At 35.7% G+C, this 20808-nt stretch overlaps 1 protein-coding gene across 1 annotated transcript in view; it reads right to left on the bottom strand.

Annotated features, from left to right (window-relative positions):
- ELP4 (elongator acetyltransferase complex subunit 4) overlaps positions 1-20808 on the bottom strand; it is a 101013-nt gene that overhangs the window by 44289 nt on the left and 35916 nt on the right. The window contains exons 8-9 of the mRNA XM_057379989.1: positions 14903-15011; positions 12116-12222 (exon numbers count right to left, since the gene is read on the bottom strand). Coding sequence (XP_057235972.1) covers positions 12116-12222; positions 14903-15011 — 216 coding nt within the window. The remainder of the gene's footprint in view (positions 1-12115; positions 12223-14902; positions 15012-20808) is intronic.

Raw genomic sequence — 20808 nt, 5'->3', positions numbered from 1 at the left:
TAAGAGGATCCTCCCCAACATATGGAGGAGCTGCTATGCCCTTCCGGGGATGGTCTGTAGCWATGTTCACCTCAGGCACGCCAAGGAGAGGTGAATTGTCAAATGCAATTTCAATCATTGGCTGGTTTGGTTGAGGCAGATTAGTTGTATGCAATCATGATAGATAGTTTATCCCAGCCCCAAACTGCCACTTGGGAAATCTTGCACGCAAACGAACAGGAACTCAGTCATTATTAGTGTCAAGGAGGTACACAGAGGCAAAATTTGGTTGGCAGCCAGGCAAGATGAATCAAGGCGAAAAAGTGACCAATTGCATGTTCAAAATGGAAATTGATAGGCATGTTGTAGTTTGGAAGGGTTTTAAACACCAGGAAAAGTCATACATTATTAATAATTCAGAGATAAATATTTAAAAAGTCTTGCTCGATGGAGAAAYACAATTTTTAAGTCAATGTAAATTACATGTATAGTGTCCTAATTTTAAGYTTCTTTATCCCAGAAGCTTCACTATGACAGTTCAGAGYATYCCTATTATATAACTTTAAATACTCMAGTTCAGTAAGAATATTGCAAATTAAAAATTATCTACCATATGAACATTTTAAAAATGAATTAAAGGTGTATTAGTTTTGTTGAATTATTTGTAAGCAAAGCAATCACTTGCACCCCTCACAGTAGGGTACAATGCTCATATTTATCACCTTTACCTTTTCAAAGGTACCTAAATATTTAATGAACTAAACAGCAGAATCCACCTGTGTGAGCAATCACAACCCTCAGTTCTCTAAATAAATAGCAAAAAATTGCTAAAAGAGAATGTCCTCAAGTTTCATTGCCTGAAGTGATACGCTCTGACAAATCTAACAGCTCTTTCTGTGTCATTCCTAATGCACTTGTCACTCAGTATTATCCATCCTCATTAATGACAATGGGAAAGTTTATCTTGGGAACACGTTTTAAATCATCCACTCTTTACAATAGGACCATGAAATCTCTTACAAAACATGAGGCGGGAACTACTCTGACAACAAAACCCCTTCCTGGCAGCTTTACTCTTAATTCCTGTTCAAGGAATAATGTGTTTATCATACAACCATACGGAACAATGTATTAGATGAAACTTGAAACAAGAAGAGCTGCTTTGATTTTTCAAGATAGAAAATAATTTTACAGTATTTTTTTTTAATGTCCGGAACAGTAAATCTTTTAAGAATGTAATTTTGTATGGAACTATATTTTCTCTTTTAAAACAAAAAGTTATAAACTCCTCATAAAATAGTCTGAATACCAATAATATRTAAACAGTGATGCTTCTCTCAATAAAAATGATCGCTAAGGGACTATTTCTGGATTTGTACAAATTCTGCTTTAATTATAGAAATTTTTACCAGAAGTCTAGATTGTATGCATAAAAATACTCCAGTATACATAATTTTCACTAATAAATATTCTGATTATGACTTCTGAAAACTGATACCCTGCTATGCCAGAGCCATGCAACAGAGGGATTGCAACCATTTACTTTATTTTGGATGCTCTAAYGTAAAAWTTTCAACATTCATGGCTTCTCTTTYCATCACCTCCTWTGTAACACCACCACCAAASTTCCATAAAARTAAGYTAACRTAACTTAMCTTCAAACACACCTGACTGCAAAAAATGCTGGTTTTTTTGGGTCAATTTGCACAGTAACAATGTCATTTCAGGATGAAAACCCGAGAAACAGAAAATAACGAAAATGAAAGTATTCCAGTTATTCCTATTTGTGTGAGCACAGACAACTACACTGAATGTGCAGGTTAAGACTGTCCTAAATGATGCAATACATACCATGGTGTGGATGAGCAAAAACAGAGAGGAAGATGTAGAAAAGACCAAGGTACAAACAGAATTTTAGTTCAGACAGAGGAAAAAGTGCTTCTTAYATGAGGTTTTAAGTAATCCACTGACAAAATCCTTTCACTGTAACTTTTCTACCTTAGATTCTTACTCTACTAACACAGCAAAAATTCTCCTTTGTAGGTTTAGGGGCGTTTGAGTAACCTGGTTCTAATTTTTATGGTTTTTTCAAAGTCAAAATGCCCTTTTCAGAWCGGTAAAAAATCAGCACAAATACACTTTCACCTCAAAACTGTCTTTTCCATAAGGTAACTGTGGCCTTGAAAGTTCCTAAAGCAGCTCATGTAGGACAGACACAACACAAAAGAGCCACTTCTTCCCTTGTTTCCCCAGGTTTTTAAAATTGGTAACATAACAAGCCTGAATTTTTCAGACTATTTAATARGATTTTAGCAGGCAGTAGTGACTTGATTTCTTATTCTACAAAAACTCCCTTTATTAATAGAAAAATTAGAAATAATGTGGCTTCCCATTTAGCTGAGGATATATTTAATAACTCACTGGTATTTCTTCTCAAAATGTAAAGGAAAGCTAAAAAGAACAAAACGTAAGCAGGACACTAATAAAATAAATATACTTAAATATATAGATATTTTAAAGTAGCTACTTTAATTACACAAAAGAATTAATATATTTAAAGAGTGTATTAATTTAAAAAATTCCTCTTAAGCAAAATCTGAATTCCACTTCATCATACAGCTCTTCAAAGCATCAGGAATCTCCTTTTAGTTACTGAAATATCCTCACACATTCAATATTTATGCTGTCTTTCTCTCTATCCATTTTTAAACAGAATTAAAGGAGTAGCTAAAACTCTGCCAATAAAATGACAGGATGGCTATTTTTAGTCTAGATGATGTAGACCAAGCATAAACAGCCCATGGCTATGCTACTATTGAGGATCAGATCTAAATACAAGTACTAAATTTCCTTCTTATTAGGGGTTTTTTTTGTTTGTTTTTTTGTAACAGTAACAAGAATTACAAATTACATACTGGTTTGTATCTCTTAACAAATACACATCCCAGAAAGAGAGCCATTTTCCCCTTCATTATAGCAAAAAAAAGCTGATGTAACTCCTGCCACACTGCTCTCTGCTTGAAAAAGGTTTGTGAGAGTGCATTTGAAAAAAAKTGCAGGGAACCTGTGACCTGCCCAGAATTACAAAGCTTTACACCAAAAGGTGAGAACTGTTGATTAGTGAGTTTATGGTGCTGTTTTTAGGGGCTTTAGATTGCAGACCTGAGATATATACATCTCCAGACACTCCAGTGTTTATTGATTAACCAACACATTACTAAATCCCCAATAAATCAATGAGAGAAGAGATGAAACCAATGGATAACTGCACATAATAGAGAGCTGGGAGGAAAATGCTGCTGAGCTGTAAAAACTGGTACCTCCAGTGGCCAGGGATGTGTTTATTCCATCCATCACACTCTGTGTAYCAAGATGGGTACAGGCTGGGTTTACATCTACCAGCAGACTTGCCTTGGTCAGCTCTTGTTCATCCAATTGTGTGTTGGCTCATAAATAAAAGTTGCTAAGTGTGGGGGAAAAAAGTGGCCCCACAAGCCCTGATTCTGAAAATCAGACAATTATTGTGTATGATTGAGTCCTAAAAAGAAAAAGAGAGTGTTAACAGTCTACATGGAGGAGGAATACCACATCCTTAACTACTGTTGAGAAAAGGAGATTGGAATGTAGAATTGATAACGCATGTAGCTGGAAATTATAAACATTACTAATACTGTAACTTTTGCAAACTCACCAATTATGTTCTGATTACTAATTAAACAGCTGTCTCTTGACCAATGTATGTTTGACACGTATACTCTGGTTGCTAAAGTAGATAAAAGAAGCTTGTCCCACAATAAACTTCATTCTCTCTTTTTTTTCCACCCACTTTTTGTGTTTTGTATCTATTCTTTTATGTCGCTGTTTGGCCAGCAGCGACAGCTAAAGGTGAATGTCCAAAAATTAAATTATCCCAGAACAATCCCTTGCAATCCTTGAGTCGAGTGGAAGGGCCACTCACAGACCCCAGATCTTAAAACTTAAAATATTGAGCGATCAGGTAAATTTGAGAATAGCAAGCAATGTCTTGGATCCAAGGAGAAGTGAATTTCTCCCGTGCAGCAATGTTCACATCCTCCCACTTCAAAGTGGAAAACTGATTGGGTTTTTTTTTGGTTTTGGCTTCTACTTTTCAACAAGGCTCAAGCAGATACACCACTTAAAGATGAGAAAGAAAGCAAATCCATTTAGCAACTGTTTTGTAAACATGACCTTACAAACATCAGAGTGAATTCTTGAGTAACTTTTGCTACAGCAGATTGGACAAAACCAGATGAAGAGCTCATAGACCGTATTTTCATAAGTTAAAACCACAAGTTTTTCAAACCTTAAATACCTGAAACGAGGCATTTAAAGTGAACTATTTTTAGCAGGTGCTAGCAGCTGTTTCCTGAAAGTCAAGCAGCCTATGACTGGTGTAAGTTGGCACCCAAATTCACTTTATTTATTTATGTATTTATGGACATCAATAAAAAGCTTTAATTATTGTACACTATACAATTATTGCTTACTTTCCTCAGAAGAAAGGAGGGAGCAGAACTATTACTTGGTAATGCCATTGATTCTGAAGGGGGCCAATATGGTGTCAGTGTTAATCTGGCCAGAAACACCACTTTAACTGCAATAAATAATGTTTTCCTTCTAGGAGATGGTGTCACTCGCTATTTCAAAAGGTAAGAGTTTTCAACATGCAGTGAAGAAACTTTAAATTACATTACACATGATACAGAATCCTTTGAAAACCATTTGAAATACAAACACGAAAAATCAAATTAATTTAAAAAAAAAATCAAACCCATGCAACTAAAACAAGTGTGAGAGACCAAGAAAGATGGCACGACCAAAACGTAACTTTACTTAGGTAAACTCTTTTTGCTTCTTAAAGACTCACCATCAATATCTTTCTAACCCAAGGTCAGAAAGGTCTAAAAAATGCTACTGCTACAATGAAAAAATACAATCCTTGTAGAAAAAGAGGTTTTTAATCTTTACCAACCAACATTTTTACAAATCTGTCTCTTTAGCACAGACCCTGAGAATGAGCAGCCCATTACAAAATGCACGAGTGACCTTTCCTTGCATTAATGACTTTGTGAGTTCTTCCACTGCAGCAACACATGGCAGAAATATTTCTGAACACCATAATTAGCTGTTGAAATAAAAACATAGATAAGTTCTGTTGACTAACAAGAAGCTGCAGATGTGTTGTATTAGAAGGGTTAAAGCTTGGAAAAATTGGATGGAACTCTCACATTACGCTGCCATACAACCCTTAAAACAAAATTAATTACTAAATAAATTCTGGGATATTACAAATATTCATATGAAATCTAAAAGTTAAAAATATCCTCCTATATTTGCCTAGAGACAAATAATTATTATTTAATTCACATTATTCAGTTGTGCACAATAAGGAGACATTTTCAAATTAAATTCTTCCATATATGTACAATACATGTGCTCTGAAATTCCACATATTGTATAAAATTGATCACTTGATTTCAGTTCTGTGTATCATTAGGATTCAGAGGGTTTTTCGTTTCAAATAGGAGCACTCCAAGTATTGTTTCACCTCAAGTTATTATAATTTAAAAATACTCTCCCAAAACTTTAGCTAAATTGTACTGTCACAATTTTAAACACGTATATTTATTCAAAATTGTTTGAAAGAATGTAATACATTTTTGACAGGCAGTCTTTTACAATATTGAAATCAAATCCTTGATTTCATCAAACCCTTCATATTCTGTGCCTTATTCCTGGAAGGCTCATGCCAAAATGATTTAGTTTGATTTTCTTTAACAATGGTAGGTTGGCTTGACAGCATCTGACAAAACAATTCAGTGAAGTACACCATACCAGGTAAAGAGAACCTGAACTGGCTACTAGATGAAATAATGCAAAATGGAGCTTGGTATTATGACAGAATTCGTTTTGCAGGAGAATATTTTTTTGCAGTATTATTAATTTTAGATTAAGAAAATATGATGGTRTTATAATTATTGTCTTTTGAACTATTTTTAAATAACCCAGTGATAATTTCTTTATTAATAAAATAGGAAAAATGGACAGGAAAAAATCAATGCAAAGGTGGTTTTACTGGCAAATTTCAGCTGAATTTTATTACAATGTTTTACCTCTCTCTGTTGGAAAGTTTAATTTTATATGCAGTGTTCCTTTTATTGGAGTTCCCCAGCTTAAGTGGAACATCCAGCACGAGAGTTTGCCAGGTATGGTAAGACTGAAAAAGAGATTTTCMATGCAAGCCCCAGGGGTAGTTGTTTTCTCAAATACACGGGGATGAGAAAATTGAAGAAATGCACTTTCCTTAACACTTCAGAAAAGTTCTGCCTCCTCTCTGAACCAGGAATACCTGTGACATTTCCTGCATGCTCCAGGCCCTGGATAGCCAGGCAGCCACAAGGGGTGGCTTGGGAAAAAAAGTTTCCCTTTGGAGGGTTATAAGGCCCTAACAGAGGGTCAACAGTAACAACAAACAGTACTCAAAATATAGAGTTGTTTTGTCTATATATGCAGGAATACAGATCATTATTGCAACATGTATCTTGTGGCATATATYAGCTTATTTTCCTTATTTACTGAAAGATTGCTACATTTATAATACCTAAATACATTTATAATTACCTAAACATATATAATGTCAGCTCTCAGGTTCACTGATGCTTTTTGTTAACACTGGTCAAAAATAGCTCGTGAATTCAAATGCATTTATTTAGAAATTTACTCAATGGCAGAAACATCTGAGAAATATAAGATATATATATATATATATAATATATATAATAAGATTATATATATAATTATATAATTAAGATTAGGGTCAGCCATTAATGAAGACTGCCTCAAATTCTTTTGGGAAAAGCTAAAAGAAGTGATGCTGTTAATGCCACTTTCTAATTCTTGCTGATAGAGAGGTTGGCCTGGCATGGATGTGTATTTTAAATATATATTGATCTCAAAAGTGCTGGTGACAGGGTTGACTTGCTCCTCCAGAAGAAACAGCCTAACTGTTTCTCTACCTGTTCCTGATGAATAATTACTCAGGAAATGTTTGCAGTGATGCTGCCTTCTCCTGAGCCCCTTAGGACCAAACCTGTGCTGTGAGGATACCACATCAGCTCTGACTTGGTCCTACCCACTCGTTCTGCTAAATCATCTCTCACAGTGGTCACGTGCACTTCCCTTTTGCAAATCAGAAGTTTAGCACACTGCAGTCTGTCTAAGATAAGCAGTGAAAAGAGAGAGACTGAAAAAAAGACAAAAAAAGGCAGAAATACAGAGATTTCAGAAGGCCACCTATGCCGTATTTCCTGTTTTAAATGGCCAAAATAACAATCTTTAAGAGTTTTAAGTCATCTTCCAAATTCACACACATGGACGCATAGCAGACATGAATATCTGKAGTTGCAATTAGTTTTTACTTTGGCAATCATTAATTTCCTTACAATATTTTACTCCTAGACGAAGACAGGATATGATTTGAACTTTGGAATCCTATGTTTATTCCTAATTCTGTAGAAACTCCATTGCTGGGTTTTGTGGTTACATTTCCTTCCAAAGACATAACTTTCATCTGCCTGCCACTTTCTTGACACAGAACTCCTTTAATTTCTTCTCCTCCTGTTAGGAAACACCTCTCAGTAAAGAAACTCCTGAACTTGAATATTAAGCTTGTTTTTGCCACATGGGAATCCTTGATATCCTATATGACACGGCTTTAAACTGGGAGGCTTCTGGAGGTTTTTATTGTGGGCTGCACAGGTGCTGTGKAGCCATTGGAAAGAAAATATTGGCTGGCTGTGACTTGTAGATTGACAAAAAAAATGTATTTGCACAACAACTATAATATAAAAATTTTTAGGAAAAAGCTTAGCCTCTACACCTCTAATAATTGACTGTTACTTGAAGACTTAAAAGTTAAGCAAAACTAGAGAACTAATAAAAACACCCTCACAAACTTTCCTATTTACAAACCTTTATCTGAATTTATCAGGAGTTTTAACTCGAAACAGATAATTTCAGAGGTTTGTGTTGTCCAGACAATAACAAAGGGAGTTAWTCAAATATGAATCTTCTCCAACTGTCTTGTCAAACCAGGTAATGATGTCCTGCCAGCCAAACTCAGAGGGAACATGTGAAACAAATACAAAAGTAAACAGGCCCTAAKCTGCCCAAGGGAAAGTCAGCAAGATGGCAATTTCAATCATTTGGAATAATACTAAAGCAGCCTTAGGCTTTTCTCAGAATGGAAACATGTCACTGTTACTGCAATATTTGAACAAATCAGACTGCAAAAGAAAGGAACACTTATGTAATCRCAGCCGGGGAACAGCGCTTTACTCGATGGTGAGGTGGAAAATAATTAAGGGAAAATGCCCTTTTGGCGAGTAATTATAAAYGCACCTAAATAAGAAAGATAAACAGTGTTTCCATGGAAATTTGAAGCACTGAAAAAAACACATTAAAGCATAGATTCCTTTAGTCTTGACACATGAGACTTTGGAACAACAAAGATAAAGTTCTGTCAAATGAAACTATGAACATAATGTYCCCACAAAATTTATGTAATGTTGATAAAAGTTACATTCAGAGCTACAAAGGAAGCAAAAAGCACTTCCACAACAATTCTGCTGCAAAGTCACATTAAGACCAACGGGCTGTCATATCATTTAACTGAGAAATCAAAAAATATTTCAAATATTTGGAGAACTTACCTAATCAGTAAACTTTCAGTATGTGTCTAGTCATGTAGCCATCTTTTAGTCAATCATCAGAAAATCAAAGGCAAATTGGCATGACTCAACCCAAACTTTAATACCGCATGATTGTGTCGTGTAAGCTTGTTTTGTGCGAGAGCTGCTGTGGTTTTAGCAGGGAGATTAACGACCGGACCTAAGCTGGCCTCCAAACCTTGCCCTGCTGATGCCTCAAGCCCTTTGAAGTCTGACCATCATACCTGGCAAAACAACAGTGGGAACTAGGCTGGTGTCAGATCTAATCAAGTTTCCTGCCTCAGCATAGCTAACTATGGGGTACACTAATTGGCCCAATTGCGGATTATACCTTTTTTTGCTACAGATTCAAGACAATAATTTAGTCAAATGATGGTTTTTATCTCCTTCTAATTAAGATTCCAAAGTGGGAMGAAATAGGATTAGACAGGCTAACTTCAAAATTGTGTCCTTTAAAGTGGTATGCACATAAGATAGATCTCTGATAATGCTGCATCTAATAGTATATTGCTGGTAACAAATGTGTGAAGATTTGGGAATGTTGGATAGAGCTGCTGCACCTTTTAGGATAAACATGTAGGTTTTCCTGGAAAGGTTCTGCTTCATAATTTATAAATGGACAATGAGCACTCATAAATATTCATTAAAAAAACCATTTTCATGCTGAATTGAAAAAAAAAAATCTCTTTAGAAAGCATTTCTGCCAACCTTATTTTGATGAAGAAGACACAAGGAAAACGGAAACAGTTAAATGATTCTGCAGGCCATAAAGAGGAGAAGTCCCTCCCACAAAACTGCAACCTAATAAAATGAATTTGACATTCAAGRTTTTTCACCTATGAGGGCCAAACTATAAAGAGTTATTTAACTGGTGAGCAATCCAGAGATGAGAAAATCCATGCCCCATGCTCTTATTTTAAACTGTAAAAAAAGAACGGTCTAGTGATGGAAACCCTTTATGAAGACATTTTGCCTTAAGTCACAGGTTCAGTGTTTCTAACTTTCCTTATGTAATTTGACTTTAAAGTGSCATTTCAAGCAGAGGTCAGTATTTTTATCCCAAATTGTGCATGTAAGTAAGCAGAATCTTTCAAAACCCAGTAAGGTACTCAATACATATTTTCATTTCATATTTAAACYACATACTSAAGAAGYCCTGAACTCAGGGGTACTTTTGTASTGTTGCTTGCATTGCACACTGCTGTGCTGCATTATGCTYCTGCCCCCWGAACCAGCACTGACTATGCTGACACATCACATTCTAACTGTAGAAACCAGAAACCCATTTCAGAAGACTGCATTCACATCTTTTCTTAATTCAGTTTTCCCTTCTCCCATTTTCTTGCTGCCCCTATAGCTCCAGTCAGCCTGGCTGTGGTCTGCTTTCCCTAACAGTACGAGGAAGAAAAACAAATGTATTATAGATTAGTGCAACGTGTACAGGAAGATCACAGTAGGACAGTGATCCAACATGTTCAAAAAGGGAGAGTTTGTGTCAGCTCAGCTTACAGAAAGCATATCTCTAACAAAACGTGAAGTTATTCAAAAGGGGCTGCAGCTGAACAACGAAAAAAGAAATTACACAAGTGGGTCATCCACGCACATCTTGGGCAACAGGTTGTTCCAAGAGWTCCACCACACTCCCATTTCCAACGCCCCATGGCTGATCCTTTTTACAGAGCCTCCTGCTAAGGGTTTTCTTTCCTTCCAAGTTACATTATAAATTAGAATCTCAAATTCATCCGACAATTGCGTTCTGAGTCAGGATTCACAGTGATGAGAAACTCCCCAAATATTCTAATTCATAGCTCTAATAAATGAGAATTTACTATGCTGTGAAAGGAGGGTGCACGCTTCTCTGCACTTCTGAAAACAGTGAGAACATTTGTATTTTAAAACCAAACACAGACGATCAAGGGTTTTGTCTCTACTGTACCACTCAAAAGCAGTTGTTAAAATGCTTTAATACCTCACAATGCCTGTTTTCACTAACTGCATTCTCTGGAAAGTGACAAAACATTATAAAGGAATTGTTCTTGAGGAAAAAAAAAAAGCCCTCCTTCATCTATTTGCCTTTAAGTGGCTTCTGAAGAGGATACCTCTAGTTGAGAAACTTCTAGCACTCACGCAGAGATGACCTGCATGAAGAACTGGCTGCCTGATTAACTATTAACTACTCTCAATAGGATTAGATAATTAAAGACATTGATGACCATTAATTAGGAGGAGGGAACCTTAATTTGTCACTTGATAGGGCCCTTTCAATGATTTATAGGTTAGGGCTACTTGCAATTGTGAAGGGGAGGGGGCAGTGAAGAGAGAGAACCCTTAAGTTACCTTATCAAGTGGCCAGCTAAAAAGGGCAGAGGGTCAAATAAGGGCCAAAGTGGTCACTTAAGGGTGAAGTCCCAAACACCAAAGCAGTGCCAAGGCACATTGACCAGCATTTGGTGATGGAGTAAAAAATATGCTAATTTATTGGTGGCAATTCTCTCTTTTTATGGTTTGAAGCAGTTAAGACAAGTGGCCTGCTTAAGAGCTTTTCATTTGAAAAGAGATTAAACAAAATGGTTTGTCAGGGATGCTTGGCTGTTTTATGTCTTTGTTAAAAAAAAAAAAAAAAAAAATTGCCCAGACTGTACCGATGACTATCACATCACCCTGAAAGCCATCTTCCATCTCTAAGCATTACTTGGTTAATAAATACATCAGCTCTAATTGCTTAATAGTGCTATGTTCATTTGCTCTTTAGCAAGATTAAAATGAAATACATCTTTTGTATTACTGCCTTCTATCAGGACTGTCTGCATAAAGGTCACAGAAAAAAGTTTAAATTTAGTAGGAAATTTACTTAAGGACATTAGTGTAAATGATACTGTGTTTAAAATGACATAAAAGAGCAAAAGGTGATTTCAGTAATGCAAAGAAAATGGTTTCTGAATACTGATAAGGACACTTATCCCCCATACCACACACAATTTTAGGCAACATTATACATTAAAATCCCTCTACTGGGGTAATAACATGTAGCTACTTTCCCACCCACTAACACAAGTAAGAGCAAGTCATTAACATTTAATTAAATATGCTCCTGACATCCTTAGAAACATGTCATGCTTTGTTATTGAAGGTTGTGGCCTACTTTCTATGTACATTTTAAACCAAAATAAAGTATTTATAACGGACCGATTTAGTGCAGCAAATGAGACATTTTTAATTAGAAGCCATATTACAGTATTTTATAAAACCCTTCCGAGCAGCAAAACCAGAACGAAATGAATTTACAACATCTGATGCATATTTTATGTATTTCACAAAACGAAACATAAGAGATGGGATTAGCTCCACCTTTTGGGTTCTAAATAGTGAAACAACGTTTCTCTTACCTCGATGGTGAACAGCTTCCTTTTTAATCTAAAAGCAAGGTCCTTCGTGTCTGACACATCACAGATCAAGCTATTAAGCCGAGGAATCTGATGTACATGAACCAAACCTTGCGGAAGGAAAGAGTAAAAGAGGGAAAAAAAAAATTAAGGAAACGCTGTCATCCAGATGCATAAATTAGAGTCTTACAGCAGAATTCTGTATATTTACACACACTCATCCTCCCCTTTTTAAACTGGAGCTTACTACCAGGAGCAATGAAGCAAACGGTGCGATTATGCTCAAGTAATCAAGCAGAATAAGATAAACAGAAATCCTTGTGCGAGGAAAACTAATTGCACTTTGGTACAGAAGTACAGATGTAAAGAGCCATCTTAATACTTGTCAAAACTACAGCCGGTTTGTGTGTGATTTTCTCTTGTATTTACAGTAAGCAAATATGGCTATCACCTTGCATGCTGCCCACGGCACCACTGAGTGATCTTTATTTTATTAAATGCACCAGTAAGCAGCCAGCAAAACAAGGCTTATGGGTTACTGATAACCACTGAAGCTCTAATGAGAGCTCCTTCGTTTTGTGCCCTGAGAACGACTTGAAAAAAAAGTTTCTGGAAAAGCGCGGTTTAGCTGGTGCTTTTTAATAAATTTTAACCCCTGTGCCACCCCAGAAGAAATAGGTTTTTTCCTTCCTGCAGGAGGCTTCTGTAGCTGTTCAGATGTTTTTAACAGTACTAGGTGCACTGCAAGCTCTGCATTCTGTCAGCTGCAAGTCAAGCTGATTTTTTCTGACAAGGACGCTGGATGGTTTTTGTGCAGCCTAATATAGTCTCTGAACAACCTAAGGGTGATTTTCTACATCTGAAAACCAGGAAAATTCTACAGGGCTTCTCAATTACTGGCCTATATTTGCTGTTCATAAAGCCAGCATCTAAATGGAAATACTCAACATTTAGGAAAGGTATCTGACTTCAAAACGGCAGCTGTGAGAAAATCCCCAAACATTAAACCCCTTATTTAAAATAAGGCAAGTATTTTTTCAGACTTTTTTTTTTTAAGGAATTTTCCTATAATTTAAATACTTAACAAATTATAATTTTTATAGACGCTAATTACACAAATTCTCAATAATATTAGAAAAGCATTTTTATAGTTTAAAACCTTCTATCCTTTCTTCTTATCCAGTGAATTGGAACAATTATTTGTTAGGCTTTTGAGTATAAAATCTAATTATTATATATAGGAATAGCAGTATAACACAGGGTTGCTTACATACAGCATTCTAGGAATTTTATTTAGGGGTCATCTATATAATTATTTTTTTATGTTGTGGCTTTTCAAAAATTTAAACTTGCAGGCAGCTTAATAAAATTATTAAGGAGGATTCATTAACTAATGCAATAATGTAATCAAACTTCTCCTGAGTAATGTCAAAATCTTTCATCATCTGCAGTAAATAAATGCCTTAAAATAYGCTCTTAAGCAAAAAGAATCCACAAAGTTAAAACCGTTGGAAATACCTCTTTTTCAGACTGTCAAATTGAGGTTGTGTAAATCTCAAAATCTATGTCTATTGGCACATAATTTKTATTAAATAGCACCAGAAATGACTTAGCATACATTTTTATAGGAAACCAGGAAATAACTGCTAAAACACACATTGTCTTAAAGGATCTCTTCAGTACTGAGAAAAGSAGTATTAAATTGACAGAATTATGTTAGCATAAACAAAGGCCATATCACGATTATACAGTTGGAAAAATAATTAGGCAAATTATTCCAGCTTTTGTTCACTGTTTCTTTTTTCATTCACCTTTTTTTTTCAGATAATGAAATGTGCACTACTTTCACAGTCAGAAAGATTTTTCTCTGATTTATTAATTACAGCTTGCATACACACAGTGGTGTCTCAACACCATCTTTGCTTTTTTTTTTTCTAGATACCCTATACATTGTGCCATGGAAAACACTGCCACTGTCATATGTTTACTGCAGCTTTCGAATAAGCAGTTTACTTTCAGCTAAAGGTTTCCATGGAACTACAGTAGTATCACAATAATAAGAGCTGTAATTTATGCAGCACTGCTCCAGATGAGCTAAAATCGTTCACTGTTTTGGCTGTGCATAACTTCTAATATCATTTATGAAATTTAAATAGTTCTGCTGCAACAGCCAGCAAAAAATCTTTGGGAAACAAAATGCAAGATTAAGCACTATTACACATTTTGAAGATAAAACACTTGAAAGGCTTTTTTTACCAAAAAATCAGTTTCATATTTTACATAGCAAATTAATTTCTTTATATGTGCAAATGCTGTAATGTATAGCTGAAAAAACAACATTCTTTTTAGCTAAAGTTTATCCAGCACATAATTTAGTGTTTTGTTCGCCTTCCTCTTAATAAATATTTTGCCGTGTTCTCAATTTAAAACTTGGCAGATCAAAAGTATTGATTTCATGACAAGTTGAGCTSGCTGGTCAGATGATTGCCAAGCCTCCCCTGCATGTGAATTCCCCAAAGGCTGCCTGTTGAGATGTACATCTGATTGAGCCATGCCTCCCTAATACGCCTTGACAACATGCAAGGAGTTGCCATGTTTCCTTTGCAGCCTTAATGCACTTTGCTGAAAATTTCCCTAACTCAAGAATGGTTAGGCAAGGGGGAAACATTTAAGAATTGCATTCCAAAATGAAATCCAACCCTTCTTTTCTCCACTGGTTGGAGGGTGAGCTGCTAAGTGCCCCAGAACCACTCAGGGTGGAATTTTTGCATTGCTAAAGATGGAACTTACCGTGGTAATCCTTGTACAATGGATTGGTTTCTCTCTCAGAGCCAATAAATGATTCAAGACCAACTACCATATCTGACAAGTTTGTTACACGTTCCATAATTGCTTTATTCTGTAAGACATGGAAACAAAATACACATCCTATGTGATGAAAAAGGTAATTAATGCTCGTAGAGTAAGCCTTGGTCTTCTCAATGACAAACTGGGGGGAAAAAATAGGTCATCAATATGTAGAAATTATGTTAGAAGGCTTTTTTCTYAAAAAAAAACCCACTTGAAATATCTGTCCAAAGAAAACATACATTTGACAAGGAGAAATCATAAAAGAACTAACGTGGCACTGAATTAACATTTCCCCAAATATTCATAAAAAGCATTTGTCTCATCAGTGATATTTTACCAGTCACATGTAAAGCTTATCTCACATTGATTTCTACTATGAGTCTGATGCCCAGTTTTAGTTTGGGTTCTGAAAACCTTGGTTTTTAATACACTGAGGCATATCATGTCTAATATTTTGAACAAGCAGAACCCACACAATCATTCATTTTCGTTATCAGTTGAACATGGAAAACTCCAGTAATTTCTTAGCATTTTTCCCTTTAAAAGTTTCTCTYTACACAACATATGAACCTGAAGCTTCAAGCAGCATTACCATTTCTCAATGTATTTGTAATTTTTAAGTGATGGCTTATGTCTCGTGCTATGTACTGTCATATGCCTTAAATAAGCCGTTTTCCACATGCTTTTCTTTACTTAATTTTATACAGCAGAAAGAGAATTCAAAGGTCACAATAGAGATCTTCAGAGGTAAATCAGGAAAAATGTTCTTGAATGTTTTGACGATGTCAGTATTTAATGAGAAAAAAAAGGAAACACATCTGTGGTAAAAAGCAAAATATTTCCTTAAGATAAGAAATAGTTATCCTAAAGGTGCCTGGGCAATCTTGGTGGTTGTAGATGCTGCATTCATCAAACCTTCAAGGGTATCAAGGTGAATAACCTCAAAATACCAATTCCAATTATAAGGAATTAGCCCTGTAGCCCCAGGTTCTAATTTTGTATTTTTTTTTTTTTTAATTTTAAAGTATCTTGTACATTTTGCACTTCTTTCATAAACTACATGACTGATGCTTATTCTGAAAGGTCAACTGGAATACTGGTAAGCTATTTCATAATAACAATTTATCAATTATAAGCAGAGAGACTAAAACACGGCCTATGCATTCTAACACCCATAGATTATGTTAGAACAGCCTATGAATTGTACTTTATTAAAGGTTTATTAAAATGGTGAGCAATATCCCAGCTGCTTTCATGAATCCACATTTCAATGACCATATATTTTCTAGCCACAGAGAAGCTCACAAAGCACCMATGAAAGGTGAACATTTCCTGCTCCTATCCAAGAATAAACTGAACTCTGTTTTCTGACCACTACATGGAATTGTGGTCTGTCCTGCACAGCCCAATCTGCTCAGGTTACCAAGCCTAAATCCATGGATCCCATGGTACCTTGACACCCCCTCCCTTCCCCACCTTATGGGCCAGATGGCATCAAATCCTGCCGAGGGGGCTCTTTGCAGAGCTGCTACTTGTGCTCAGGCCAAGAGCATCCATCCCTGTGGAATCAGGGAACTTCCATTCTACCTACAAAGTCTAATGCTGGATAATGATAAAGTAGTGTTATCCTACAGAATTTCCTTTCTGAGGAATTATGTAAGAGATCTCACATTAAAGAACTGCCTACACACCAATAGCCAGAGTTTGCTATTGTATCAGCCCCTGAAATAGGAAAGCTGACTTGCAAATCATTTCCTCTTCTAGGAAGAGAGAGACAGTATATTATATCTTAATGGAATCTTTTGGTCACATTATTCGACGGGGGCAATCACATAAAGATGATATAAATATAAATCTGAAGTAGTCAGTGACCTCTATAAATCCACAGACCAGAAATTACCATATTTTGCCAGTTCTTCAGCAGGCTGCTGGATGCTATTTGTATAAGTAAGAAATACAAAACTTTTATATAAATAAACAAACATTGATGATTCCTCAAAACTAAACTCTTGATACTGAAAAAATATCATCTCACTTGAAAAAGAAAAAAAAATTGCTGTCTATTAATGTTTTTGCCTGCTAGTTTCGATAACAATGGGTTACAGAAACTGTGGCAAAAAAGATGCTCAACCATCAGCAACGTATCCTCAYCACTGCCAGTCCTGCAAATCATAAGAATAGAATCTTTTCTATTTGGTTTTAGGTCTGGAAAGATTCAATTGAGGGACAGCAACTCAACATTTGCCTGATGATACATACTTTAATGTGTTGCTTTCAGCTCTTCCTCTGAAAGGGTTTAAATGGGAAATGTTCTTTGCCCATGTTGATTTTGTTTTTGTTTTTAAAGTATGTCAAAATATTCCCCTGGCTTAATGCAGTGTATCTTGGGAAATATTTTGCACASTGAATGGCCACACCAAACAGACATTTGCTTATGTGGCATTGTTGCCATAGATCTGTATCTATCATGTATTTTGTAGTTTGCAGCGTTCAGCACATTAATGTCCAATCAAAGCTGACGTCAGCACACAGATAGTTGTGATGTATGGCACACTGACATAAACACACAAATCATGTTGCCCCATCTGGGCTCGAAAATTTAACAGAGCTCCAGATCTTCCTCCAGCCCCATACAAATCTACCTCCTGCTTCTGGCATAAACTTGGCAGCTCTGGAGGTGAGCCAGGACATGGTTAGGAGGGAAGCCAGGAATGGTGAGATTCAGGGAAAGAGTTTGTTGGCAGCTAGAAGAGGTATTGTTTTAAATTATACTAAAAATGAAAAAAAAAAAAAAAAGCACAAATCCAATCCAGCCTTGGAAAGTTTTCAGTCTTGCTAGATGTACAGTAGTTTTTCTAAATTAGTTAGTTCAGCCAAAATATAATTATTCTAACGACATGGTAGCAATCCTGTTGTGCAGGCTGGGCTGGGAATCCATTCTATATCTTACTTTGTGCTCCTGTTTTAGACAGACATGTTCTTTTAAGTGCAAACTTGCAATATTTGGGTTCAACCAAAGTGTACTTTCAAAACATGTCACGAAAATCCATGCAGCGAGCTGGCTATGGAATTGGGAACTGTACACTTGTTTAACCAGCTCTGGGGAAGGGCAATTACAGAAAAAGATTGCTTTGTCTTACTAATTTCTTTTCAGAAGATACAGACATTTGAGTAATTATTTGTGCATGTTTGAAAATATTTATTTACAAAAAAAAAAAGCAGTTTCAAATGTATCATGGTCTGTGTCTGAGTATAAAGCTTGGTACTCTACCAACACAAATTCACGCATAGCCTGTTAGCTCAAACACACACACTGAAATTAATATTGTGTGTTTCTACTGGATTGAGTTCTTAATGTACCACAATTTTATCATTACTACTATTAATCAAATCAATCTAGGTTCATCTGGATTCCATATTAGGAAACAAAAAAATCTGTCTTTTCTACTCTGCTCTAATTTCTAGTTCTCTTCTGATTTCCTGTCAAAATTTTTYTAACACCCAGAGATACGTCCTCCCATTTTGTCAGTTTCTAAAAAAAAATTAAAAACCTCACAAATTTTGTGTAATAAAAATATTTAAATTCTCAATCTTTGCACTGCATAAGCAAATAAAAGTCAGAGTGRAAATTTTTCATAGGGCAGCTTCAACTTTTCTACATAGTACATAGAAACAATCTCAAAATTTAAAAGGAAAATGACACTCATGCTAATGATCTACAATGAGATCCAATCAGCACCTATATAAATACCTGAATTAAATGGGCTTTTTGAATCTATTTGCATTTGTATTCTGATCATCACATTAACAAAATTTTAATATTGACCTATATACTACATTGAAAATAAGGTATTTTAAGACAAGTTTGTTTTACAAAGAGACATTAGGCTATGTTTTGGTAGAAGGCTGCATTTAACTTCAGAATCTTTACATTCTGGTAATATAATCCCATCACTGGTTTTATTTTAAAGCATTTAATTAAGAGTTCATACACTGAATCCTACTTGAGTTTCACGACTTAAARTACTACATGTGGCAATGACTTCACAATACACAAATATTTACCACTTGTCATTACTACTTAATCTCCAAAGGATTTTACATTGGAAATATAAATTATGAAGAAACATGACTTAAATATTTATGATCATTTGTTAATAATTACTGCTCAGAAAATTGCAGAATTATCGTTACATTTTATTTTGGTAAAAGAAGTTAGGTAATAGGCCATGGCACTAGTTTCATAGAGAAACAGTTTGTGCACTTTTTGATTATTCCCAAGTCCCCAAAATAAATGATTCACAAGTGCTCTGATAAAAAAAATGTTATTTGATAATTAATAAAGACTGTAAAGTATAAAATTCTCTAAGTCTATATATAAACTCCAAACTGAGTAGCACTTCTACAGTGTTTGCACACAACAAATCTACCACCTGAATGTTGGATTTTGGCTCTGAAATGAATGTACACTCAGACCACTGGAACACAAGATGACATTAACAAATTCTGGGGTGTAGAAATTCGTACCAATCTCACAAAAAAACTAAACACAGGTGTGGCACCTTTGCTGGAAAACAGCCTAGAAATATATTTAGAGCATTTGCTGCAAACTTCAATGTCTTTAGTGATGAGAAATCCACATTTAGGGATTCTGAGCAATCAGGCATCTTCTGCTGCATTTAAAGAACCTCATTATATAAAACTATAACAGAACTTAAGTGTAAGTATCCATCTGTATGGCTTAAACCAGAGAAGCACTGATTTTGGTTGATTTGTTTATAGGCACGAATTAATTATTACATTAATTAATTTAAAGGAGTAAATAATACATTTGAATGATTTTGCACAAGGTGCAAAAGCAAAGAAAGGACATGAGCAGGCAATTAGATGCAACATACTCATAAAAATGGGAAGAGAGTACCAAAGCATCTGTTGGTCAATATGTTACACAACATATTAATTCCACATTTTGGTTGTTCTCTTAAGGTTGCTTTTAATAACATTTGTCCCGATAGTTGTCTGCTGTGGGAACTCTGCAGTGTTTTTGCACATTATCATAAAATGTCAGATGAAGGTGGATGACACTGCATACAATTAAKTTTGAAAAATTTTCAGGAAGAATAATGAGCCAGGAAATAAAAAGTAGGTATCACACACTAAAAAAAAACCCAACAAAACAACTTTAGATCTTCACTGAAAATGGACTTGTCTATTACTTGAGCTATGAAAGCATTTAAGGCCAGCAAATCTTGGTGCCTTACAAAATAACAAATCTATTTTGCCATTGAAGAGCAGACCTAAAGGCCAACAGTGAAATGAGAGAGTCCTAAACAGAGATAAATGAAGCAAGTCAACAACAGTTGCTGCTGAAGCTAAAAAAAATGAACCAAGTCTAGTAGTTTAAATCAAGTGTTCCATCTGTTGATCTCCAAGTGCTTCACAAAAGACAGGCAAGTGCTGCATTCCTCATTTACAAGTCAGTCACAAGCACAAAGGTGTCATGTGAGCTGCCCAAAGCCAAAAGCCATCAACACTGAGCTGAGATCCCAACTCAGCYTTTCTTTGTAGCTCTGTCTGCCCCCCTCCATTTCAGGTTTGGTTCAGGATCTGTGGTTTTGGGGTATCAGCAAAATATTTGGTGGGATCATGAAGATGTTGTGGAAGTCAGAAAGCTGGGTGCTGAAAATCCTGTTATTATCTGGCTGAAAGAGGTGACAGATGYACAGTGTGCTAAAGGGTGACACTTTTTGAGCTGAATCCTGTCCAGTGCTTTTCTCTTCTCTTTCCTTAGAATTCAGAAGCTGAAAAGCACAGACTGCAGGTGACTGAATGCTTCTGGGGCGTGG

The sequence above is a fragment of the Malurus melanocephalus genome, unplaced genomic scaffold, assembly GCF_030028575.1.
Source record: "Malurus melanocephalus ecotype Western Australia unplaced genomic scaffold, MMel_1.1 scaffold_429, whole genome shotgun sequence".
In the NCBI taxonomy this organism is placed as follows: domain Eukaryota; kingdom Metazoa; phylum Chordata; class Aves; order Passeriformes; family Maluridae; genus Malurus; species Malurus melanocephalus.
This window is presented reverse-complemented; position numbering and strand designations above follow the sequence as displayed.